General features: G+C 41.9%; 1 protein-coding gene across 1 annotated transcript; it reads right to left on the reverse strand.

Annotated features, from left to right (window-relative positions):
* Positions 1 to 731: 731 nt before the first annotated feature.
* GRAP2 (GRB2 related adaptor protein 2) lies at positions 732 to 27,233 on the reverse strand. The gene is made up of 8 exons (XM_056846549.1): positions 27,156 to 27,233; positions 22,694 to 22,785; positions 19,406 to 19,525; positions 11,825 to 11,996; positions 6,581 to 6,709; positions 2,525 to 2,641; positions 1,418 to 1,534; positions 732 to 920 (listed from the first exon to the last, which is right to left on the reverse strand). Exons 1-8 carry the CDS (start codon positions 27,231 to 27,233, stop codon positions 732 to 734), a joined length of 1,014 nt encoding a protein of 337 aa, XP_056702527.1.
* Between the last annotated feature and the right edge of the window lie 415 nt (positions 27,234 to 27,648).

Genomic DNA, 27,648 nt, shown 5'->3' on the forward strand with positions numbered 1-27,648 from the left:
CTCTGTTTGGAATGCTAGAGCTAATAAAACATTTACTAATTGTTGAATTGAATGCTAATACAGTCAAATGATTTTTCCCCTTTCTATACTGCAGGCACATTTTCTGTTTTTAAGGAGCCACATGTACACTTATTTAATTAAGCATCCATTAATTTTTTGGAATGTGTACAATTAAAAATAGCTGGAAAAATTGTTCCATGACATCATTAGTTTTAACCAATCAGAGTTGTGTTCAGCCAGCTTCTGCTGTAAAAATGAAGGTTTCCTACAGGCTCCATATGTGAGAAAAAATGTCACGTTTCAATAAAACATTCTGAGTGTAATCCTAAAGCTCAGTGTTCAAATTCTATACATTGGACGCACTCTAGAAAGTAGAATGGTACTCAAGGACTATGATAATTTGCATGAATTAACTTGCATTCTAACAAACGTGAACCTGGTCTGGTTCACAGTTTTGACTGAAGTGAAACTAACAGCTTCTCTTAAGGAATTTTTAAAGACACAGCCATGGAAGGCAAGAAACAAGTTACTGTAGTTTGGATTTGTTAAATAATGCAGAGGAAATTTAAAGTGGCCTATTTGACAATCCCAATCTCTTGCTACCATTAAGCACACAAAAAAAAATCAGCCAATAAGTTATTATTGTAAAAATTATGCATGTTACCCAGGTTGCAGAAAGAGGTTCTTTCTGTTATTGTCATGATGGAACAGCCTCATTACAACACACACAGTTACAAACAATGTGGATTCACAGGTTCTACGTAGTTGGAAGGAAAGAGACCAAAGTCTCCACGTAAACAGCCTTTCCACCAAGAGGCATCAGAGCTATCCAGGACTTCTATGATATCGCCGTTGGAAAACCCTAGTTCATCACACTCCACGGCCTCAAAGTCATACAGGGCACGGACCCACTGCGTCCGCTAATAAGAGAGAAAGAGAAAGGAATGTGTTAAATCTCAGCCACCCATAATGTGCCTTCAACAATCCACTAAGGGCCTTTCCAGATAATCTTCTACACACAATAAATGTGCACTAATTGCTTGTCATTTGTTTCACAGAGTCTATGTATCAAGGCCATGCAGCTACTACACAGGTATTCCTGATAATTTTTCCTATTTTTTTCCTGAATTCCTGGGCTTCTATGTCCTGCCATTGATGTCCTGCCATTCCTAGACACCCAGCTAAGAGGCCATAGGCTTTTTGAAACAGATTTTGAAAGGAGATGCTAATTCCACCTTAATTGAAGAATTGGCTGCCAGTGGAGGTAGGGATGGCTGCTAGCATAGATGGCTTTAAATGGGGGTTACCACCTCTCCAGTTTTCTGATCAGGAACAAAAACCCAAAACCCAGGGATACCAGGAGACTACTTGCTACTGCTGTGGCAGCTTCTGTGTCTGAAAGGCATGCCCTGTGTACCTGGGACTGTTGTACAGGATCTGTGTGCCTTCGGAACATAGATGGTACGTGCCCTTCTCCATGGTTTCTCTGGCTCTGTAACCCACCTTGAATATCCAGGCTCCTTCCATGCCTATCCTAGAAATTAAAGAGAAATAAGATATCCATTAATAGTCTCTGTAGTGGATCTGGGAGCTTCAGATTTACAAGTAACCAATAGATTTGTGATTTTTGGGACACAAAATGGGGCAGAGGAGAACCCAGCGATTTGTGAACAAAACAGAAGCAAACTGAAAAAAACGGCCTGCACCAAGAAGCAAAATCAGTCTTTTCTTGGCTATGTGAGTTACTACAGACAGTTTGTTCCAGAGTTCAGTGAATGGGCTATGCTGTTAACTGACACCAGGAACAACAGCCAGACAAGGTAGCCTGGACTGAACTATGTCAAAACACATTGGAGACTCTTAAAGTCAAGCTTGTGACTAAACAGATCTTGCAGACACTTTACTTCCAAAGGACTTCTATTCTCAGCACTGATGCGTCACTGAGAAGACTGGGAGCTGTGCTGATGTGGAGTGGAGGCGGGCAACAAGCTGCCTCACCCTGTAGCCTTTCTGAGCAGGAAACCGTTGCCAAGGTAGCAGAATTACTCCAGGATGTAGAAGGAATACCTTGCCATTGTCTGGGCTACTGAGAAGTTGCATCTGTACCTGTGAGGATGGCCTTTCAAGCTACAGACAGACAATTCCCCTCTTCCGTGGTTAAATCACTCTCAGAACAAGAATCAAAAGCTGATGCATTGGATTTACAGGATTTTGAATATAAGTCTTAACATATTCCAGGGAGGGAAACTGTACTGGCCAGAACATGCCTGAAACCATGTAAATTCTTTGCTGTGTTGGCCCTGTAATGCCTGAATGTAAATGCTCCTTGGAGCAAAATGTCTCCAAGTACGTTTGGGATGTGCACTTGTACTATACTCAGGGGCCAGGTTATCACACAATGAGGGAAGGGGTGGAGCAGGGGTTGGGAAGTGGCAACAGCAGTTAGTGGAGCAGGATGGGGAGGGGACAATCCTACACCACTTGCTGATGCAGCTTCTATGTCTGAAAGGCATGCCTTCCGTACCTGTGGCTGCTGGACAGGATCTGTGTACCTTCGGACCATAGATGGTGCATGCCCTTCTCCATGGTTTCTCTGGCTCTGTAGCCCCACTGGAATATCCAAGGTTCTGCCATGCCAGTCCTAGAAATTAAAGAGTAATAAGATAACCATTAAAATACTCTGTAGTGGATCTGGGAGTTACAAGAAAACCAATAAAACTTCAGAAATATTCCTGGGAGCTTTTGAGACTGTTTACCATGTCATACTGTTGAAGTGAAGTAGGGATTGGGAGATATGCTTTAGACTAGTTTAAATCATTCCGATATTAAAAAAACCACAACAGTAAACTAAAAGACAGAAGAACAGTACAAGTCAGAACAATAATAAAATCTTCCAACAACACCCTACAAATGTCAGAGAAAATACAGAAATGTTTTCACCTGGTCCCTGTAAGTATGCTGATGCTAATTTTGATGCATCATTCATTCAGAAATCACTGGAAAGGACATCTCTGCGCATGCACAGTGGTTCTGTTACAGTAATCGTGAATTTGATATAGCCCTCGAGAGATTTCCAAGCATGAGATACCTCACCTCTGATTTGGTTACTTCCATAGTCTTACACCAGGCAGAGGCTAACTTTGTACATTAGCTCTCCTGTATCTTTAATGGTTGTAAGTAGCTGTTAAACACTATCCCAGGGATTACACCCTACAAACAAACCCAGATGCCAATTCAGTCTCGCTCAGGAAGCACAATGCCGCCTGGGACCTAATAACAGTCACTTGCTCATCTTCCAGCCCCATATATGCAATCATCCACTAACAACGGCCTTCTGCATTTTACATGTAATTGACAAGCAGGTCAGGCTCTACACAAATACACGAACACGAAAGTAACATTAAAATGGCCATGAACCTTTCAGTCTACTAGGACTCTGCTGCTAACCTGAAAGTCACAATTCTTCAACAAAAAGGACTTCAGAGGGAAAGTAAAATTGTTACAAACAATTGCAAAATTGTTGGATTAGAATTAGGAAGCTTGACACTAACCAATTAGCGGCCCAATTTTGATTATTGATTTATCTCACACCACAGGAGTTAAATTAGCTTAGCCAATCTAATAATTGTGTTATTGCCTCTTACTGTTGCTGTGTTTATCAAATGCATTTGGACTTTGAACAGTAATGTAATAAGGAGGCTCTTTATATAATTCCACAATTATTTAGGCAGATGATTTTTCTCCTATGGAATGCAGCTTCAGGAGCTGCAGTTTAAAGAGGAGACTGGGGTTTGGGGAGAGGGGCTAGTTAACTCTTTTTCCATTGTACCATTTTCCCACTGAAAATCGCAATTAATTACCTGTCTTTAGCCATGCTGGGGAAAGAATTCGTGTTCCTACCCATGGCACCTGTACTTCATTGCCTTTTGACCCTATTGTTTACAATTTGTTCCCCTCCATGTCAAGGGAGCATTTTTCACGGTAGATTTTGCTTCTGTTTTGCCACGGACTAAAAAAAACCACGATTTAAATGTTTTTTTTCATGGCCGCGATTTATCCCCGTCAATTATCTGTAGTTTTGGTTTTTCATGGGAACAAAGTATGCTGTATTTGACAACGGTTTGGTCTGTCCCTTTTGCAGGAGGCTTCCCCTTCCAACAGGCTCATTGTTTATGCCTGCCCCCAGCTCCGCCCCAACTCCTCCCAGCAGATTAGCTCGTGCGGTTCACCAGCCCCAGCGCAAAAAACAAGCACCAGTCCCTCTGGTCTCCTCCATTTTTCTTCCACCCTCGCTCAGTTCTGCTTTTGGAACAGTCAGATTCCAAATTGGGGGGGGGGGGAAGGCAGCGCTTTCCTCAAAGCTTCCCTCTATTTTCTATAGGTGTGGAACCCATTGCCCTTTAATGATAGAGAGGATTGGGGGGGGGGCAGGGAATCCATGTGCCCAGAGAAGTGTTTAGCTGAAAGTGGGAATGGCGGGGGTGGGGGGAGAGGAAAGAAGGCCCCTGGATTGCGCGCTGGCCATGATCTGGCCACATTGCATCGTGAGAGACAGGAGGGCTCCTAGCTTGCGCACCAGCCCCGATCCAGCCAGTGTGCATGGCGGGGGGGGGGGGGAGAGGAAAGAAGGCCCTTGGATTGCGCGCAGGCCATGATCCGGCCACAGTGCATCGAGAGAGAGGAGGGAGATAAGAGCAGGCTAGCCGCCACTCTTCAGAAGAGTGATGGGAGGGAGTTTTGCCTTGGGTTTTCCGCTCTCAGGATGAACATTTTTCCCATCCGAATTCTCAAAAATTCCCCCTCCCCGCTGGGGTAGAGGGGCCAACAGCCCCTTCCCTTGAACATCCCCCCCCCACGGGTCCAGCTGCCCTAGACTGAGCTGCCACCACCACCACCACCACCAGCGCGTGAGGAGCACATGGAGTGGCCCCGCCGGTCTCCCCCTGGAGCCGTCCGTCCGACGTACTCCTGGGCTTGGAGGTGTGGGCCCAGCTCCAAGGCCCATCCCGGGCGAGAGGCGGGGAAGGCGTGCGGGGACGGAGGGAGAGAAGTGCCAGGATTCTAGGCAGGCAGGCAGCAAAAGGGGCGGTATTCTTGTCCAAGCGCGAAACTCCCCCAGCCAATCACCGTTCTTGGGGGAGGAGAAAGGAGATGTCCCGGGGAGCGAAGCAAACATTTTTTCATGGGTATCCGAGCAACAAAACACGCGTCCACAGGAAAGATCGTCTCAAAAGTGGTTTGGATTGCCTCTCTTTTAATGCTGCTTATTTTGCTCAGTGGGGGAAAATACGGATCTCCAGTGAATAACCAAAATTTGACTCTGACGCAAATCAGCGTCGAAACAGCAGCAAATCTCCGTGAAGAATACCCCAAGGTGTGTAAATCTGCCATTCAAGGAACTAGTCTACAAAAGCTTGTGCCTAGACAACTGTGCTAATCTCTACGGCATCACAAGATTCCTGCTTGCTCAAATCCCTGTAGCGTTGTAACATAAACCAATCCAGAAATCCTCCCATCTTCACAAGGTACAAGAGTCCTAATATGGAAAGGATGATCATCGCTGTCTTATACTATATGCTATCATCCCATCTTTACATGGAATTGATTGCAGTGAAGAGATGCATTCTCCTTTCCTCTAACAATTAAATTCAGCTACACCTTCTAACGCCATTTCTTTGATGCCTGTAGAAAGTGTATGTGTGTGTGGGGGGGAGCAGAGAGTAGAGGGGTGTTCCAATGCTTGGCAGAGTTCATTACCATATAAAAGAGGTAGGCTACTCCAGATTATCACTTTCTCAGAAACGAGGTAGAGTTTGTTCACAAATATTTTTTCTCAGAAGAGCTGGCAGTATAACAGCCTCTGTTCTCCATAAAATAAGTATTGCCCTGTAGATTCTCTAACATCCTTGTTTGCAGTTCTGGAAGTATTTTCCAATTTCCTTTTACAAAATGTAACATTTCAAATTGCCCCTGAGGGTCTCTTGCTTGCATTTGAGCCATCACAAAAGGTCAGTGTGACTCAAAACAAATGTGTATGTCAATTGTTCCCTCCTAGAGATGCTAAGAGACAGTCAAGCTCAGTTTGGCTTTAAAGCAGGTGTGTGTGTGTGTTCTGTGTAGCTAGTTCACTTTTCTGCTTGATGTCAAACACAGGACTGAAAGACAGCACTCTTTTGTCTTTGATGGGGTTTAGTCTTCATTCCTTCTTTTTAGTGGCTGCTTTTGCCAAATTGGGGTGTAGTTTTGGCATTTTTTTTCAATTATAAGACAGGCCTTTCCTTTGGGTTGTGAAGTATTTTTACATTACAGCATTTCTAGCCACCAGCAGGAGCCAGACACTTTCCCAGCATGCCATGTAATGTACTCAGATCAGCATTCTTACTGTGTATTACCATGGATTGAGATCTCTTAGATAAACTAGCAGGGTTGAGTTGGGGTGGTCTAGGATGAAATGTTACTAAAATATAAAGGTAGCTTAATATCATGATGTAACTCCGCTTAGGATGGCACTGTAAGTACAACTCTTAAATAAACAGAATCCAGCATAGTTTGGATCTCTAGTCTGCCCTCTTCAGGATACCTGCTTAGGCAGCTGTGGTGAATAATGGTCTCCATCTTTCTTGTGGCCTGGTGCTCCAGCCTCTTTTGCAGTTCCACTCAGGTGAAGTGCTTCCTGTGCCCGTTTGGTCAGGCTCCGAACACATGTATCCTGGAAGGAAACACAGTCAAACAAAGTTGACGTTTCTGCTGTTATGTTTTGTACATCTGTCTAGGTCCTGTGTCTGGCAAGGGTGACATGTGACCCACTGGCAAGGGTGACATGTGACCTAATGACCCATTACAAAGTCGCTGTGTCCCCCATGTGTTTGTCCTGGACTTGTCAACTCAACACACTCTGGGGGTTCCATACCTGGAACTTAACTGTGAGGTGTACACAGGACCAGTTCAGATCGGGACTGCAGTGTGCAGGGAGAGGCACCATTTCAAATTAATAAAATGGCACTGCGGAATAGGGTTGCCATGTCCCTCTTTGCCACTGGTGGGAGGTTTTTGGGGCGGAGTCTGAGGAGGGCTGGGTATAGAGTCCAATTGCCAATTGCACTGGCATGACACAGCATTCCAAGATGCAATTCAACCAGTTCCCACAGTGCTTGCTGCTGCTGCTGCTGCAATGAGCGTGCCTTTTCCATTCCCATATGGAAGCATCCTGGGTATGCTGCTTATGAGGTTTAAATAACCTTTGAGCCTCTCCTTCTCTGTGTGAATGTGTGGTCATCACTAAATGCAGAAGAAAATGAAGAAAAACAGGCTTTTCGTAAAACAATGAAACATTCTGACTAATGTAGATCTCACATTTGCATAATAACATGATTGAAGTAAAAATGGTTTAAGACTCATCCCTGAAAATTCTCTTTCCCACTGGCCAAATGCAAATGCAAATCCCTTACTCCCTCTGTCACATTTCCTTCCTAACACAATCTGCCTTCTGGTTCTGCTAATATTTCAAACAATCTACCTACCTACCTTCTATATAAATGCCCTTCTCTGCATCCTAAAGGCAGAATTTTACAAATGTATAACAGGTTGATAGGAGGTCAGCATTATATGACCCTTAATCCCTTGAAGAAATTCCTTCCCTTTGCACCTGATAAGAAAGTGCTGCTCACCCCAAAACACTGGTTGTAAAATTTCATTGCTATTGTAAGCATGTCGTATTTTCTGCCTTGCCTCCGTACTCACATCCTGGTAATTTAATACCAGAGTCCGCTTCCTGGTTCAGCAAGGCTTTGGTTACTGTAGTTACTGTGCCTTCTGCCTCTCAGTTCTGTGCGTAATGGTTTGCAACCTCTGATCTGCCATTTCCTCATTCTCCTGGCACAGACCAGAACAGGCTGCTCGTGGCCTGAGACTTTCCTGCTGCCCAAATACCTTTTTGATCTCTCTCTCTCCCTCTCTCTGTCTCTCGTGCTGCACTTATTCCCATCACTTTTTGTCAACTTTTCCCCTACTAGACTTAAACCAGACCCTGCTCCATGTTCCTTTGGCATTCTATGCTTTGCAAAGACAGTCAGACAAACAATAGAGTCCACAGTGATGCGGATTGTTCAGTTCTAACAAAAGGTCTACCTGGAGTCCTTTTAACAAGCCAGCATAAATGCATCTCTCAGTCCCAAAATTGCCCCCCCATTTTATTTTATGTTCACACCACTGTGTTCCATAAATTGCTCCTTGTCTCTGTTCTATGGCGCTCCTTGATACTTTTCTCTTGATGCACCAACAAATTGTGTCACAATGCAACATCTAAGTAATCTGATCAATTACACAACCGATATTCAAACTCAACAGCAGTCATTCTAAAATCCAAGAATTATTTCAGAGACTGTAATCTGCAAATAGTCTCTATAACCATAGATTTCTTTAATCCTAGTCCTATCACATTTCTTATTAGATGCTCAGCATATTGACTGCATTGACTTTCACTGTGTAATCTGCCTTTATTCTCAGTGAGAAAATTGGACAATAAATAAAATGACCCCTTTGAATTTACAACCAAGGTTGTTAAAATATAATAAGAGTGTGGACATGCTAACTCCACCCACTACGTATGCCCATTGGTGGGACAGGGATACTTATTCTGCAAGAGTAATTATAAATACAGAAATTAATAAGTATAGAATAATAAATATACATTGGATTTCCTACCACTATGAATGCTTCCTATAATATATATTTTTTAAAATTAGGACAAAAGGAGCCTTTTATATTCCTGCGGGTCGAAAACTTTTCCAGGCCAAATCTATTAGCCAAATCTTATATGGCACAATCCTGGGCTCGGTTAAATCCAGTTATATGCCACTGGAGAAAGTAAAGTCCAAATTTCTTCGGGCGATTTTACAAGCCCCCCATCTTATTTCAAATTTCTGGGCTCGCTTGTAAATGGGCATGCTAAAAATTGAGGCAACAATTACTCTAGCATCAATTTTTCTTTGATTAAAGGCACATGAGACATCAGAGGGATTTTTACCACTGCTTAGTTTGGACAATTATAGATCCAGATGGTGGAAGCAGTCTATAAAAAGAATGGAGAATCTTGGTTTCTCACCTCAATCCCTCTTAGAGCTAAAAAGAGAGCAAGCAAAGCTTTTGGTGAGACAAAGGTTCTTCAATACAGAAAGACAAATAGAGCTCATGAGTTCCCCAGTTTATTTGGCTCCCATTAGAATTCGCTATCATCTAGTTCCAGCTGAATATCTGTATGTTTTAGAGCTAAATAAGCAAAGGAGAGCCCTAACCCTGGTGAGAAGATCAGCCTTATCTTCAGCAATCCTGGAGGAAAAACATAGGAAGTTATCAAGATCTGAGTGGGGATGCCTTTGCAGGTCAAGAGAAATTGAAAATATAAACCATGTCTTATTCAGGTGCATCTATTATGAGGGAATTCGTTAGAAGTTAATTCTTCCTCTCATTAACACAATGGAATCCAGTCCAGAGGAAGAGAAAATGAAATTCTTCTTTTGGGAGGGGGACTTCCAAAGTCTTTTACAGGTAGTCAAATAGTGTTCGGCAGTAATTAAAATTTGTTCGGAAAAGGTCACTAATGTTAATATTAATTTTAAATTATAAAATTTTATCTGTATTCTTACAAAGAGATTATTTTAACATGCAATGGGTTTTATTGATATGGTTTGTATCTTTGCAGGCTAAGGCTGTAATAATAAATCTATCTATCTACTACTATGAATGCAGATGAAAATCCTGTCTTGTTTCAAGAAATAAAGCAACGCTTCCCATGCCATATGGGACATTGATCAGAGCTTAATTTCTGATGACTCCTGTAGCCAGAACTATAGAATCTGTTTTCAGGGCTAAATACTCCATACATGAAGTAGTAATAGAGAAAAGTGCTCTGAGCATGTGTACAGTGCCCTTTACCACACAGAAACCTCAGCCTGTATTTTCCTTCAGAGAACTTTCAAAGCAAATAGTATAGATATTAAGCAGGACTGAGCCAAGACATTAAGAAGTAGATGGAATGGGGAGCTCCGTTACCCTACTCTCCTTTTCTCCTTAATCTTCATTGAATCACATTTTCTTTTTTTTCTTTTCAGACATTTAGCTCCTATTTACAAAATAAACATTCAGTTTGGTCTCTCATACCTTTCTAAAATTTTAACGTTTCAACGTTGGCTTCCTTTAAAAACTTAACATGTAGCTTTTAGCTCTGAGTCTTATCTCTCTCCCTCCTCCACTCTTGGCAGAGTGATTTATTATTGTCGAAGGCTTTCACGGTCAGAGTTCATTGGTTCAGCCACTGCTGATTTCTCAGGTTGGCCAAGTCTGCAGTATCTTTCATGTTCTTTTATCCTTGTTTGTATGCTGCGTTTTGTGGTCCCAATGTAAACTTGTCCACAACTGCAGGGTATACGATATACTCCTGCAGAGGTGAGGGGGTCTCTTTTGTCTTTTGCTGATCGTAGCACCTGTTGTATTTTCTTGGTGGGTTTAAACACCGTTTGTAGGTTATGTTTTTTCAAACGTTTCTCCATCCTATCAGTGACTCCTTTAATAAATGGCAAGAATACCTTTCCTATGGGAGACTGTTTTTCCTGAGTTTTCTGACTTTTGTTTGGTTTAATGGCCCTTCTGATTTCATTTCTGGAATAGCCGTTTGCTAGCAGTGCGTGACTTAGATGATTAATTTCTTCCTTGAGAAACTGTGGTTCACAGATCCGTCTTGCACGGTACATTAATGTTTTGATTATTCCTCTTTTCTGTCGGGGGTGGTGGTTGGAGTTTTTGTGTAAGTAGCGATCTGTGTGAGTTGGTTTCCGGTAGACCTTGTGACCTAACTGAAAGTTTGTTTTACGGATGACAAGGGTATCAAGAAATGGGAGTTTACCCTCAATTTCCTTTTCCATGGTAAACTGAATGTTTGGATGGATATTATTAAGATGATTTAGAAAGTCCATTAATTTTTCTTCACCATGGCTCCAAATAGTAAATGTATCATCTACGAACCTGAACCAGACTCTAGGTTTGTAAGGTGCCGATTCTAATGCTGTCTTTTCAAAATATTCCATGTAAAAGTTTGCTATTACTGGACTGAGTGGACTTCCCATAGCTACTCCATCAATCTGTTCATAAAATTCTTTATCCCATAGGAAATAACTTGTTGTCAAACAATGGTGAAATAAGGCTGTTATATCTTCTGGAAAAATCTGGTTAATCAATGAGATTGTGTTTTTCACTGGAACCTTGGTAAAAAGGGATACAACATCAAAACTGACTAATATATCCTGTGGATTGAGTCTCAACGGACTGATTTTGTTGATGAAATGAGTTGAATCTTTGATGTAAGAAGTGGTTTTTCCAATGTGGTCCTGTAGGAGGGTGGTCAAATACCCCCCCCTTTCTGACTATATATTACTCTTCCTACACACTTGACACAGAGACATTGTCCTTCAGTGTTACTGCTCTGAAGATGCCTGCCACAGCTGCTGGCGAAACATCAGGAAAGAAAATACCAAGACCACGGTCACACAGCCCAGATAACCTACAAGAACCAATGTTTTATTATTCCTCGGTCAACTGATTCAAATCTTCACTTTCCTGTCCTGATAGTAATTCACTGACTTGGCAAGTCTTAGGGATTACCTTTCTTCTCTGTTCTAAACCTCAGTTATACAACCAACGATTGGCTGGTCAATATGATGGCAAAAATCACCATTAAGTTTAGTTACTAAATGTTCTTAAAGCAATACTTAAAATGATGCAGAATTCTTTCTGGCTGCTGAAGAAACCGAGCCCCCAATGAAAGGTGTACCTGCTGCTCTTTCTGCGTCTCATCCCTTAGGAAGATCTGAGTGTGCCTGGAGATGGAAGATGTCTTGTAGTATTCCACAAGTTTATTTAGTGATGAGAACTTCTCACTCCATAAAAAATAGTTGCCCTTTGTGTCTTTTATGACTTTAAAGTGTTGGACATCATCTTCATGCCTAGTTTCAAGGGAAGAAAATGGAACAGTTTTATATTTCTAAGACCATTAATATCAGTCTTCACCCAAAAAAAGGTTTCAAAATTGATTTAGAAGGGTCTGTTTGGCAGAAGGTAACTTCATTGGAGTCACATTTACCACATACTCTGAAATTGGACTCTGGTCCTTTGTGCGATACAAGAGGTTTCAAGTGTTTTTTTAGCAACATGGTCCTTTAGAGATTTCTGCAAAAGCACTCAGATTGTCCACTGTTCCTTCCCACGAGGCAGAACCTAGATGAGCTCCTTCCCCTTTGATAACTCTAATGTAATATCACCCACTATACAGAAATGCACTGCAGCATAAAAAACCCCCAACATGTTAGAACAAGAGTTTGAGCAAGGAAATTGTAACCATGGTTTGCTGTTAAGGTCCTAATGAGATTCCAGTGAGACTGGAAGTGAGTTACAAGGGTCAAGAAATTCTATTTGTATTTTTAGCCTGATCTTTTGATTGATTTGTCTCTGAATATTGCCCAAGATACAATTTTTAATTTTTGATTTTTTCCACATTTGAACTTTGGAAACCAATGGAGATGGTGGTTTTATTCAGTATTGAGCTTAAAATATTACAGGGCTTTCATCCAATTAGAAACATCTTAGGTGATGAATGGCATGAATTTCAGTTGATTAATTATTGATTAATCAATTACATTGCGTATATACATAGTTCTGTAGCAACAAGTGTTTCTTCCTTTGTAAAACAGAAGAGGGGCTGTCTCTTTGTGTTGTTTCAGAGCATAGCCATGTTGGTCTGTAGTGAAACACTTAGGCTGGAGTCCAATAGAATTAGCATGTGTTTTGAGATAAGAATCCTATGTCCCGTTGAGCTCTGGGAGGTTCATTTTTCTGAACTTGTGAAAGTTCAGCAATCTCCTGTTGAAATTAGGGGTGTGCACCAATTTTTAAAAAACGTTTTTTGCATTTTTCAGATTCGGGTATATTAGACCCAATTTATCTGAAAAAGCTGCCTCCCCATACTGATATAGTTTTTTCAGATTTTTTTCGGATATCCAAAAACATTACTCTATGGAGAATCTTTGCACGGCTCTGGGGGGTGTTTTTCTAAGGCACTAAATTTGCAGCATAGCTACTGGTGACTCTCCTTAGATGAATCCCCAAGTTTGGTAAAGACTGGGTCAGAGTTTCCAATTTTATGGGCCTCCAAATAGAGGAAAAAATGAAGAAAAAAAAGAGCCCCAGAACTTTTTTCAGCCGTGGCTCCAGCCTGGTGGAACTCTCTTTCCAATGAGAGTCGTGCTCTGTGGGACTTGGCTCAGTTCTGCAGGGTGTGTAAGACAGAGATGTTCTGCCAAGCATATGGATGAGGACAACAACCGTTATGTAGATCAGCTGGTCCCTCCCCCCTTTTCCTTCCCTTCCTTTGCCCTTTCCCTCCTTCCCCACTCGCTTTCCTTTTAGCCCTCCCCCTGTCCCTTCCTGTTTTTTTTTCCCTTTGGACCTGTGGGCCTCTTGATGTCTGTTGGTCTCTTTTTGGACTGACCTTCTCCGATGAGGACGGCTCACTTCATGAGCTAGTTACGTAGTCTAGGGCACCTTCTTGTAATTTTAGAATAGGAATTATGGTTTTAAAGTTGTATGTTTTGATACTTTAATGTTGATGTTAACTATATTGTTGTTGGAAGTCGCCAGCCATGCCGGGGGGAAGCAGGGTACAAATCAAATAAATAATGATAATATTAATTTAAAATTTAAATGCCTCCATTATACTCTATAGGAAATAGTTGCCCATTAACAATAGCTGGCAAAAGCTGGAAAAGCCACAAAAAGGGCCTATTTTTTTCAGATATTAAGGATTTGGCTTTTTCAGCTATTGTTAAATGGTACCTTTTTCGGTTCAGCATATCAGAATGCACACCCCTAGTTGTAATTTCCCCTTGAAGTTTCTTTGTTTGAGGATTGCCACTCTTACGTCAGCAATGGAATGACTTGGAAGATTCAAATGTTCTTCAACTGGTTTTTGAGTGTTGTGGTTTTTAATGTCGGATTTATAGATTCTTTGTGGACAGTGCTAGCCACCTGTGATTTTTCTAAACTCTTATATTAAATGGTTAAACTCTCTTTGTCTGTCCAATAAACTAAACTAAAATACTTGTATTAAAAATAATATTTTTTTTCAAAAGCAGCAGCAACAATAGCAACAACAGCTGCCCAGGTAATTGGAGGCACTTTTCCGGTCCATCAATTTTTAAAAATCAGTTGACCTACTGAATTAATCATCACTACAGCCTTAAATATTAACTGAATGAACTGGAGAGAGTAATCAACTATTATTTGGTGAACCAAGTTTATTTATTGATTAATTCAAGTATTTCATGCCTGTTTTTTACTCCAACAAATAGTGCTTAAGGCAGCTAACAAAGAGAACGTGCACCAAAGAATAAGAACAGCTCTAAATAGGTTGAAAACAAAAAGGATAGGGTATCAACATATAACAAATAATATTTCCAATCTAATAGCACTCAGAAAGGCAGCCATAAGAAAAATACAGATTAGCCTCTCTCCTGTGCCCTTCAAAACAGCATCACTTTACAATGCCTACTAAACACTTTCTCAACTAAGAATGCTCAAGCCAGTGTACAATGGTCAAGAAAAGAAATACCACTAGCTAAAAATAAGATAAAATAAGCAATTGAACAGGAGCACATAATAAAACAATCACACATCAAATCCAAATCAATGACCAATATAAAGGCCACATCAGTGCTCCTTCAAGTAGCAGACACAAAACACTGTCTGGCAGAAAGCTGAGAGAAAAACACCCACAGATTTTTTAACACTTTGTAATAGGCCAGACAAGTGTGTGTGTATCTGTCTATCTGTCTGTCTGTCTTCTTTTATGAAGTATGATTATGCAAAAGAGCTGTGGTTGTTTCTCTATATGTGGTTTCTGTGTTGCCAGATACAGGGGGGAAAATACCCTACTCTTCAAAACTGCATCCTCTACCACAGCCTCATCACCAACTTAGATGTAATCCAATCATCTTTTTCCTTTCCCCCAATTAGATTGTATTAAAGGATTCAAAGGGTCGCTTGGAGGGTTCATAGGTCAGTGGTCAGTGGTCGAACACATGTTCTGAATAAACAGACTTCTGCTTGACACCCTGGAAGACCACCGCCACTTTTAAAAACCAGACCATGGTGGGATACCTGTGTTTGGGTTCAGGACCATCCATCCGCCTGCCAGAAGCCGGAATTACCGGTAGGTTCCACCCAGATTGATTTTAGTAAGGTAGCGCTTTGGCTTCCCTCCCTAATGACAGATGCTGTCAATGCCCTGCTTTTACAACGATGAGCGGTGGTGATGGTGATGACAGTAGGTCAGCAATCAGTTTGCTTGCCATGTATTGTTAAAATTGCTACCAGTTCTGTCAGGTCATTTGGTGTTATCCACATGAGGACAGGCTTATGTAGTTACCCTGTTGCTGCTGCGCCTGGTAGTACAGTACAGTGGCAACAGGTATTCCACACAGCAGGTTTCTCTGGTAGTTTCTTTTTAATCAGTGATTTAATAGAGTTATATTGATATACCTTTATTTTGTGAGTTCCAAATTTTCATTTTTTTAAAAGTAAGTCTTATTTTGTTGTTAGAGAGATGTCCCCCCAGCCCAGCGTGGTGTAGTAGTTAAGAGCAGTGATTTGGAGCGGTGGACTCTGATCTGGAGAACCGGGTTTGATTCCCCACTCCTCCACATGAGCGGCGGATGCTAATCCGGTGAACTGGATTTGTTTCTCCACTCCTCCACACGAAGCCAGCTGGGTGACCTTGGGCAAGTTACAGTTCTATTAAGAGCTCTCTCGGGGAAGGGGAAGGGAAGGTGATTGTAAGCTGGTTTGAGTCTCCCTTAAGTGGTAGAGAAAGTCAGCATATAAAAACCAACTCTTCTTCTAGGAAAGGGGCTAGAGACTTTTTTAAAAAAACGAAAGGTAGGAATTCAGAAAACCTGTTGCATATTTTGGTATAATGATATGTCAACATAGCGGCATGAAATCACTGATAAAAAAGAACCATGGGGGAAATGGCGGCTGCTATGCAGGTGGGACCAGGTAAATCTGAACTTTTCCACCCACATAGCAACCACCCATGCTTTGTTGTGATCCTTCCCAAAACTTCAAAGCAAAGCAGGTTCTAGAAAGATTGGACAAAAGCCAGAGAAATCCTGGGAGGTACATAAATGTACCACAATGCTGTGGGGAAGAATAAAAAAAAATCCCACTTCCCAACAGCATCGAACTTGGGGCCATGCGGCAACACCCTCTGTCTCCCAGCCAGAACCCAGAAGACAACATCAAGTTCCCATCCAGATCTCTCCCTCCCTGTTTTATGTCTATGCATTTTAAGGGGTCACACTCAGGAAGACTAAGCACATGGGACTCTGCTCATTTAGAGTGAGTGAGGAATTTATTATTCCTTTTGTCACAGGATCCAGTTTTCTTCCACTTTAGGCCACTACTGTAGCTTTATAGTGCAATCCTAAACTGCATCAAACCCTTCTAAGTCAATAGAAAGGTGTAAGTTTGTTTAGGATGGCACTTTAGTCACAGTCAAGCTCAACACTGTATTCCTACCTCTGTATTTTATTCCAAATAAGTCACCTCACCTTTACTAAAGTACAGAGTCATGTCCTTAACAATAAGCCAGAAACTTCCCATTGTTTATTCAATGGTCTTAAATAACAGCCAAGGTAAAAAAAAAAAAAAAAAAAGGTAAAGGTAAAGGTCCCCTGTGCAAGCACCGGGTCATTCCTGACCCATGGGGTGATGTCACATCCTGACGTTTCCAAAGCAGACTTTTGTTTTGCGAGTGCCTTCCTTAGTCATCTCCCCTTTACCCCCAGCAAGCTGGGTACTCATTTTACTGACCTCAGAAGGATGGAAGGCTGAGTCAACCTTGAGCCAGCTACCTGAAACCGACTTCTGTCGGGATTGAACTCAGGTCGTGAGCAGAACTTTTGACTGCAGTACTGCAGCTTAACACTCTGCGCCACAGCCCTGCTGTTTATAGCTGAGCTCCATCTGAAATTGGTTCCCAGTTCTGAGTTCCTTATTCACATTTCCTTCTTCCTTATTTGTGAATTGAATGACAAATATTGGGGGGTAATTTAAAAACTCTGCACCCCAAAATAAGGTTTGAACCACCACGTATCATACACCTCCACGTTCAGGTGACTCTGCCCTCCAAGGTGACAAATGCTGTTTCCTGGTCCAAAGCCCAGTTCTTATGCCAGCTGCTCCAAAGTGGGGTGCATCCAGCACAAATGTACATGCAGATACTGGGGCCAAGCTACACCCCAAAACAATCTTTGGACCGCAACAAATCACCCCCAAACCCCAGACTCCACTCAGCTGTTTCAGTTCTTATTCAAATCTTCTTTGAAATACAAGCTTCTTGGTAGCAACTAAAATAGAAGCTCATGGTGCCAGAACCAGTGTTTGGAACAGGCACCACTGCATGTCTTCTTGCAGGGGACAATCTCTGGAGTGTGGGGATGTGTTTATTTGGTGTGGTCCAAATATTTTATGGGGTGCAACTTCACCTCAGTTTCTGCATGTGCATTTACCCTGGGGGCACCGCACTTTGGAGCAATTAGCACAAGAACTGCGCTTTGGGTAGGGTTGCCAGGTCCCTCTTTGCTACCAGTGGAGGGCGGACCCTGAGGAGGGCAGGGTTTGGGGAGGGACCACAGAGTCTAATTGCCAAAGCAGCCATTTTCTCCAGGTGAACTGATCTCTATCAGCTTGAGACAGGGTTGCCAACCTCCAGGTACTAACAAGAACAGCACAAGCTCCAATTTCAGAATACAAAATATATTCGCAAACAATGTTCAATAATCAAAGGACTTGCACTTACAAGTTCACATTATTTATTTATAGTTACTTTTTTAATAGTCTGCCTTTCTCGCTGAGACTCAAGGCAGATTCATAATTTAAGACAATGCTATAGGAACAGTGTAGGACATATAGTAAATAGTGTAATAAGACTGGATCGCCAAGTTAGGAAACAATCCTGTAAAATATTGTCGAAGGATTTCACGGTCAGAGTTCATTGGTTCCTGTAGGTTATCCGGGCTGTGTGACCATGGTCTTGGTATTTTCTTTCCTGACGTTTCGCCAGCAGCTGTGGCAGGCATCTTCAGAGGAGTAACACTGAAGGACAGTGTCTCTCAGTGTCAAGTGTGTAGGAAGAGTAATATATAGTCAGAAAGGGGTTGGGTTTGAGCTGAATCATTGTCCTGCAAAAAGTATCAAATCATTGTCCAAATCAAATCATTGTCCTGCAAAAAGTATCAAAAAGTTAGTGTGGATTTCACACATTAACAGATCACTTCAGGATACAATGGTTCCATATTAACATACCACACCCTCATTAGCACATTATCTTGATACTTACAGGACAATGATTAGCACATTACCTTTGATACGTTTTGCAGGACAATGATTCAGCTCAAACCCAACCCCTTTCTGACTATATATTACTCTTCCTACACACTTGACACTGAGAGACACTGTCCTTCAGTGTTACTCCTCTGAAGATGCCTGCCACAGCTGCTGGCGAAACGTCAGGAAAGAAAATACCAAGACCACAATCACACAGCCCGGATAACCTACAAGAACCAATCCTGTAAAACATGGTTGCTCTCAGAATGCCCTCAAAAATTACTGTTTAAAAGAGCAAGATTCTTAAGGATACAATTTTGGGATGGGACATCTCCTGCAACACCTTCAAGGAGTCTACTTCATTGCCATAGCAGTGCTCTTGGCAACTGACCAGAGTTCAAGAGGAGGGATAAAAAGGGCAGTTGCTTTATGCTTAATTGCTTTATATTACTCTGTTGTTCTGCTTTATTTCTGTTTTTAGATTGTTGAATTTTAAAGTGATTATTGTTTTAATTATGTTGTAATCCGCCCTGAGGCTTCCTTGGAGTCATGTGGCAGGGTATAAAAATAAATAGATTTATCTAGACTTCTTAACATAAGAAAGGCCCTGCTGGATCAGACCAAGGTCCATCAAGTCCAGCAGTCTGTTTACACAGGGGCCAACCAGGCGCCTCTAGGAAGCCCACAAACAGGACGACTGCAGCAGCATTGTCCTGCCTGTGTTCCACAGCACCTAATATAATAGGCCTGCTCCTCTGATCCTGGAGAGAATAGGTATGCATCATAACTAGTTTCCCTTTTTACTAGTAGCCATGAATACCCCTCTCCTCCATGAACATGTCCACTCCCCTCTTCTTGCAGAAAGCACTTCTTGCAGAAAGCACCACTATTTCATGATGTGTGCTGAAGGGAAGACTTCTGAAACATCAGTCTTTCTTAAAAGTCAGAAAAGAAGAATAAAAAGCACAGTTACCTGACAGAGATAGAGAAGTCTCCTGGGGAGTTCTGGCTAGCTCGGACAATGAAACAGCCAACTCCCTTCTCTCTGAGTTTATTCTCAGCCTGGTGGCGGGAAACTCCTTCATGGAACCAGCTGTCAAGTGAAACAAATCACGTGGAGATTAATAAAGGCAGTGACAAAAGGAAATGGTAGAGAGTAGAGAGAAACAGAACATCACAGAAAAATCCAAATCCAAAATCCATGTAAAACCAATTTTTAAGTCAACCCAAATGGCACAAAAAATAGTGCACAAGCGTTTGAGTTCTCTGGAACTTTTCTTGTTTTATTATTATTATTTTATACTTATATACATACATACATATACACACATACACAGTAATAGAATGTAGAAGAATCAGTATACAGAAAAAGAAAAATAGATTGAAAAAAGTACATAAGAACATAAGAAAAGCCATGCTGGATCAGACCAAGGCCCGTCAAGTCCAGCAGTCTGTTCACACAGTGGCCAACCAGGTGTCTCTAGGAAGCCACAAACAAGATGACTGCAGCAGCACCATCCTGCCTGGGTTTCACAGCACCTAATATAATAGGCCTGCTCCTCTGATCCTGGAGAGAATAGGTATGCATCATGACTAGTATCCAATTTTACTAGTAGCCATGAATTCACCTTTCTTCCATGAACATGTCCACTCCCCTCTTAAAGCCTCCCAAGTTGGCAGCCATCACCACATCCTGGTCAGGGAGTTCTACAATTTAACTATGCATTGTGTAAACAAATATTTCCTTTTATCACTTTTGAATCTTTCACCCTCCAGCTTCAGCAGTAAAACCTCAAACAGCAGGTACCATTACAGTCATGACTTTTCTTTAAAAAAAAAATTATTATTAGAATTATATATATATAATTCTAATAATAAAAGTTAGTTATAGTTATAGAATAGATATAGAAGAAGAGTTATAGAATAGATATAGAAGAATCAGTATACAGAAAAAGAAAAATAGATTGAAAAAAGTAAAATCTCAAACTGCAGTTACCATGACAGTCATGACATCAGGACTAAAGGCAAAAGTGTAGCAGACAATAATATTCTATGCAATACAGAATAAACACAACAATGTATTAGTAATAAGCAATAATAGTTTAACAACTAACCATTCCATTAATCTTAAAACAAATCATAAGTATTCTATATGATACTTATTAAATGCGATGTTAAGATTAAACATTGTTATAGTGTCAGATACAGCATATAATAGATAAAACTACTCACAATATTAGACATATACTTCTATACCTCTTTTTTTTTCTTTCCCCAATTTTAAATTTATTTTTCCCTAATACTTGCATAATCAAGGTGATTTTTGAAGAGTAGTACTCATAATATAAATTCCATTTTTAAAAAAATTGTTTAGATTTTTTTTTGTTAATACTAGTTGTCAATTTTGCCTTTATTGCATGTTCAGCTAGTTTACTCTCTGAGTCTTCTCTAACAGGGCACTCTTCTGCTTTCCATTTTGCTGCAAATGAAACTCTGGCCACTCTTATCATATATCTAAACAGCTCTTCCAGAGTTTTTGCAATATTCTTTGGTAAAAGAGTTCTGCAGAACTTTTCATTAGGGCGGCAGTCACCACTGTGAATAGGAAAACCCCTCATTGATTAATGATCACAGAGTAAGTAAGCCAGGCTAAAGAAAAAAACAATACAAAGATAAGAAATGCCACATTAACTTTTCTAATATAGCACATCCTAATAATTTGTTAGGAGCCCCGAGGCACAGAATGGTAAGCTGTAGTACTGCAGTCAAAAGCTCTGCTCACGACCTGAGTTCGATCCTGACGGAAGTTGGTTTCAGGTAGCCAGCTCAAGGTTGAATCAGCCTTCCATCCTTCTGAGGTCGGTAAAATGAGTACCCAGCTTGCTGGGGGTAAAGGGAAGATGACTGGGGAAGGCACTGGCAAACCACCCCGTAAACAAAAGTCTGCCTAGAAAACGTCGACATGTGACGTCACCCCATGGGTCAGGAATGACCTGGTGCTTGCACAGGGGACCTTTACTTTTTAATAATTTGGTAACAAAACAAAGGTTATGGAAAAAATGCCCCTGAACCTATTTCCAGCGCCCAATATGACCTGCTTGCCCATAACCAATCATCAATTTCATTCACAGTGTTTTTGAAGCTCAGAGATACACCCAGAAACATGCTATTCCCACCATTAAATGCAATACTTATAAGTACACATATATATCTGATGTCAGAAGAAACATTTCATTCCATGTAGGACTCCCAGTAAGAGACAACTGATGGAGGTGATGTGTATAAGATTCTAATTTAACAAAGAAATTTCTGATCAATCCATTGTGTCTCTAGAAACACACAGGCCTGCCAGCAGATGGAACTGTTCTACACAAGCAACTCTTTTTGGCTCTATCTAGCAGGGGCCAGTGGTGCAACATGTACACATGCATGCGCACACACACACAGACAAGCCACTCCCCCAGGAACGTAGAAGCACAGTTCCCTCACACCTGCACCAGGTTAATAAGAAGCAAATCATAACTTAGAAACCTATATTAGCATCTGTCTTGCCTGATGGTGTTAAATGGCCAGGCGAGCTCTCTGGTATGACACAGTAGGCTCAGCAAAGCAGGTTTGGAAAGGCTGAAGTTTGAAGAAGCTTCTACTAGCAACATAGATGACAGGCAGCACAGCTGATTCAAGATATTTTGTCACTCCAGGCAGCCACAACATGTGACTGAGTGGTAGTGTCCCCTGAATCCTCTGCAACATACCCTAAACTGTGGGGACATATCTCAGAGCTCTCATGCCACGTAATTGATTCCCCTTAAAATGCTGCTGCCTCAGACATGTGCTTGGGTAGTTTATGGACTCAAGCCAACCCTAACGGGCAGGGAATGGATAGATTAACATTTTTACAACGCATTTTGACAGTGTAATCTCCTCATTAGTCCCTATTTGCTATTTTGTTTCAGTTACATCATGTCTGCATTTTTACTGAATGAGGTCTATAAGAGAGCTATTTACATCTCTTAGGTCAAGAGCATCTCTGTACGTAACACTTGGGAAGTGATTCACAGAGAGTTAGAACAGGACATAGGGAGGGCGTGTACCTGTAGTGACGGCCAAGTGTGTAAACCGCAGGCAAGGCTATATTAAATTTTGTCATAGCTTGTTCTCTACACCTCAATACTTTTTGCTTTATAATTTATTAAATACATACCCTCGAGATTTAAAAAAAAATCTTCAAAATCTGAAACAAAGTACCCACTGGACTTACCTAGGAATGCGAAGATCTAAAAAATTCTTTGGGACATAACCTTCATAACTCTTCAGCTCAGCCTTATACCAATCATCCTGAGAGCTCAAGATCTATACACCAAACGAAAAACCAGTCTTGGGTTAAGGGACTTAATGACAGTGCTATATCTAGGGTTGTCAGGTCCCTCCTTGCCATTGGTGGGAGGTTTTGGGGGCAGAGCCTGAGAAGGGTGGGGAGGGGAGGGACTTCAATGCCATAGTGTCCAATGGCCAAAGTGGCCATTTTCTCCAGGTGAACTGATCTCTATCGGCTGGAGATCAGTTGTAATAGCAGGAGATCTCCAGCTAGTACCTGGAGGTTGGCAACCCTAGCCATATCCCTCTGATTCACAGGCAGGGCCAATGTGGGGGAATGGCAACACTGGGCAACTGCTGAGGCCTAAACCTCAGGTGGGGCGGCATGGCCAATCCTGAAAGCCCCCAGCTGCTCCTGCTGCTTCTCCTCTATGATGTTGCTGCATGTCTACTCTCTGCCCTCTTTGAAGCGTAAGCAGTGAAAGGAACATGGAGAGGCAACAGCTGCTGCCAGTTACCTCACTCTTTCCTTTTGAGTAGCAGTACTGAGTAGACCTAGAGGGAAAACACAAATGAGTACACAGTGGCAAAATAGTGGGCCCACTTAGGGAGTAGGCTTACTGAGGACTTCTTGGTCAAGGATACCCCAAAACCCATAAGCTGCACTGTGCACAGGCTGCAATCCCAACTTCCCACCTTTCATAGACAGTCACAAAGAAGCAAGCAATCTTCCTCAGGCACCAAGGGATAATCTCACACCACTGCAGGTTTGTTTTGCACACATCAGCACTATGTAATGGACCCACCTTAACTAGTATCATACTTTATATTATAGTTAGCCTAATAATTAATTCCAGCCCTGTAGCAAATGAACAAGCCTTACTGGGAAGGCAATGAAATCAAAAGGAAAAGGATGCAAGGAGGAAAATAAATTCAGCTTGGAGTAATTTAGAAGGATAATTGCAGACTGGATTGGGAGTATGGCATTGCTGGTATCAGGAGTTCTGGTAGAGCAGCAACCAAGGGGGGAGCTAAAGGAACATCCAGGAGAAGCAGAGATATGGGGAAGATGGGAAGGTATTAGACAACGTGCTTGTTAGTTTTGTCCAAATTCCCAAAGGCTTATTCAGATGCTGGAGGAATCTGGACTGTGTATTTCTAATGTCTCTCTGATGGAGGAGTTCTGCTCTGAAGATCTTAAGGAGAGCTTAAGGCATTCTTTGTGAGGCTGTTACAGGTTTGTTTTGTTTTTAATGGTCTGCACTAGAGAAATACAAATGATCCAATTTAACCTGTGGGGAGGGATGTACTGGAAAAATTCAGATATATTCTGGTAATGTGCATGTGTGCTTATGTGCAGGCACACAAGGATATTCATGTGTAATAAAGGATGTGTATCAGACATATGTTACAGTCTTTATCATGTTGCCCTTGTGTGACACTGATTTTGAATATTACTATGGCTGCTGACATTCTTTTTTCAGGGACTGTCACAACCCCTGATCCAAAACGTTATCTTATTTTATACCAGTTTGCCATTAACAAGTCCCTGAAACTGGAGAGTTGTAACTAGGGTTGTGCATATCAATGAAATTAGCTGTTTTGGCAATATTTGGATATCGGGTTTACCAAACGCCAAAACCTGGGCATCTCCCCGAAGCTGAATAGGCGATTCCCGAAAAAGCTGAATAAATATTCAAATAAATAGTTGGCTTTTTCAGGTTTGGCTATTCATCTTTGCTCAGAGGCACAGCTCTGTGCTTTCTCCCATTTTTCTATCTTTTTTTAAACTGGTTTTGTTAGGGCCCTATAGTTGTGGCCCTTTTAAGGTCGGGGTCGTGTAATCGGAGACACCTTGGCCTGACCAACCATTCAGTGGGTTGATATGGATCAAGCATAAGGGTTTTTTAAACGGTGGGGCTCACCAAGTCCCGTCCGGAGGGATATACCCTCCAACTAAAAAGAACTGGCTTCAACAGCTGCTCACACCATCAGGCTTCTGAAGGAGACTCCCTCACCTGTGTGGATGAGCAATCTCCTTCAGACAGCCCCTGTGGTTAAGACTTCGGCTGGCTCCAATATCACCCCCCCAATAAAAAAAACCTGCTGTCAAACTGGTCACCCCTAGTAGAGGCTTCGTTTCCCTGCACCATGACCACCTCTTGAAATCAGATTTTTGATGACCACAATAAAGGACTGTTCACAGGATGTCATTTGTCACCAAAAGAAATGTTTTCCGTGCCTTATTTTACTTGCATTTAAGCCGTTTCCATCAGTTTGGAAGCTAATTTACATGGACATCATGCTATGAGCCCCAGATATGAACGAAGCCCCCAGAATTTGAGGCGCCAGCCCGCCAATTGGCTTTCCCCGCCAGTCCTCGGCAATGCTGAACTTCTGAACCTGAAAACCAATGGACAGCTTGGCTCGCAAATACCTGGAGGATAGGGGTGACCCCTTTGCGTGCCCATAAAATTGGACCCCCTGTCCCAAAGTTCACCAAACTTTGGTGACCGTCTAAGGAGAGTCCCTTACTGCCATGCTGCAAATTTGGGGACTCTACCTCCAAAAACACCCCCACAGGAGCTTTGAAAAAATCCAAATAGACTATAATAGGCTCGAATTTTTCAGTACACCCGGAAATAAGCAGAATATCAATATTTACCAGCATGGGTATTCGCCTTATTCTGGATTTACTGAAAAAAAATCAGGCCCAATCAACCCGAACTCAAAATTTACCGATTTTTTTTTTTGTACAACCCTAGTTGTAACCTACCTCATCATCCACACCATCCTGTTATTTTACTATAGCAGGTCCACTGTTAAGTTTAGGTGAGGGAGGTAAAGTGGATTTCTTTCATTAGTGCATATTCTTTCACCTTCTATGTCCTTACTCCAGCTAAAAGTCTTTTATTACAACACTGGAGAGATAAATGCTCACCTCCAGTAAATCAATGGATTCAGGATCTTAGAACTTTTTCAATATTTGAACACATGGCATACAGACGACAATTGCCTAAGGACTAATATTTTAGATATTTGGAAGCCTTCTATGGAAACGTATGAGTAGATCTGCCACCACTGTTGTGGAGATAGGGTTGCCAACCTCCAGGTACTAGCTGGAGAACTCCTGCTATTACAACAGTTCACCTGGAGAAAATGGCCACTTTGGCAATTGGGCTCTATGGCATTGAAGTCTCTCCCCTCCCCAAACCCTGCCCTCCTCAGGTTCTGCCCCAAAAACCTCCCACTGATGGCGAAGAGGGGCCTGGCAACCCTAGAGTAGGTAGATGTGTACGCATGTGAGGGCATAACAGCAGTAAGCAATTTTGCAGGAGGCAAAGAGAAAGACAGGTTTTTAGCTGGAGTTAACTGGGGGAAGGAGAAGTTGCAGTCCAAGTTTCTCTCTAGAGAATTACCCTGTAGGAGGGCCTTTGCATCCCCTTCTGATTTGCATGTTTATTTGCAAATAAAGACACATCCTGTGCTCTTTCATTCAAAGGAAAAAATGCAATCCCAAGCAGAATTACACCATTCTATGCCCACTGAATTCACTGGATTTAGAAAGACTGCTTAGGTTTGTACTTTAAGCCCAGTAGCACTACCCTTGATATACTAGCTGCAGACCAGAGGTCTTTCCATCAGGGCTAGAAACATCTTGTTTTCAAACATATGTACATAAAAAAAGACATCCAGCCTGATGAAGAGTTCTGGAGAACATGAAAGCTTGCACCCAGCTGTGTGATATTTTGGTCGGTCCTCATACAAGGTATTGGACAACTTTCTGTGGACCAGCATAGCTGCCTACAGTGCTGCCTCTAGTGCTGCCTTGGGAAATTTTCATGGCCTAAAGACATGCAGAGTGGATAGCAATATTTTAGGGTGAACACCGACACACTGTTAACCTCATGACAAACTGACAAAGCTCTGGGGATCTGGGCAGCTGCATACTGGCTAGAAGAGCCTCACCAGTGGCTGATTTTAAAAAGTTTTCTTTTCTTTTTCCCCCCAAATGGAATGCAACTCATTTTCTTGTTCTGGGACAACAACACTGAAATGACAACGTTATTAAAGACAACCTCTACGTGACAATTGTTTTACTGGAACTAGGTTTCCAAAGCAATAAACCTGCTCCGGCTTTTAGAGAGATGGCTGCTGGTGTTTTCTTTTAGCAAAAGGGTTAGAGTGGGGAGGTAGTTTCCTCCTATCACTGGGCCTCATACTTCCTGTCTGTTTAATCTCCAGCCTCTGTGTGCCCCTTTATCTCTTTCAGGTATCAGCTTGGTATGCTCAACTGTGCGGGGTTGTGGGAGATATTTCCAGTTTATGATAATATTCCACACAAATGTTGAAAACTTACTGTGTTAAAAAGAAAATGCTTTGGTGGGATCTTGCGTTGCACTTACCTTCAGAACATCACCAGCTCGGAAACTCAACTCATCCTCTCCTGATGCATTGAAGTCAAACTTTGCAATGGCTTCCATGTTGTCTCCTGTGACAGTGCACTGTAAGGGGGGGGCAGGTAACAGAATGGTGTTTATAATGTCTTGTGATGTCAAGGGAAATATTATCTACACATACATTGTCTCCCCTCTCCACCCCTGATCAGAGGTTGAGCTTTTACTGTCATTATTATTCCACTCATGGTGCCAACCACTTGGGCAAGCCAGCCCTCTCATCCTGTGATGTCAGCAGTTGCCATGCCACAATCACTGCCAATGTAACATAGTCATAATCCTATGCACAACTAGTAGCAGTCAACTGGTGTTAAAAGTTTTATTGCCCCTAATGGACTTGATCAGTGTCTGCATAGGAAACTACTGGGAGCCTCATGCAGGCTGGGATAGAAGAAGAAGAAAGGTTAGTTTTTATATGCCAACTTTCTCTATCACTTAAGGA

The sequence above is a fragment of the Euleptes europaea genome, chromosome 3 (assembly GCF_029931775.1).
Source record: "Euleptes europaea isolate rEulEur1 chromosome 3, rEulEur1.hap1, whole genome shotgun sequence".
NCBI classification, from domain to species: Eukaryota; Metazoa; Chordata; class Lepidosauria; order Squamata; family Sphaerodactylidae; genus Euleptes; species Euleptes europaea.

What these genes read in the sequence shown, in the direction of transcription:
- GRAP2 (XM_056846549.1), bottom strand. Translation starts at nt 27,233, where the DNA reads ATGGAAGCCATTGCAAAGTTTGACTTCAATGCATCAGGAGAGGATGAG. An exon ending in CACCACAGCTGCCTAAGCAG is followed by an intron (nt 2,642 to 6,580) that starts GTATCCTGAAGA and finishes TTTAATTTCTAG; the next exon opens with GACTGGCATGGCAGAACCTT. An exon ending in ATCCTGTCCAGCAGCCACAG is followed by an intron (nt 1,535 to 2,524) that starts GTACGGAAGGCA and finishes TTTAATTTCTAG; the next exon opens with GATAGGCATGGAAGGAGCCT.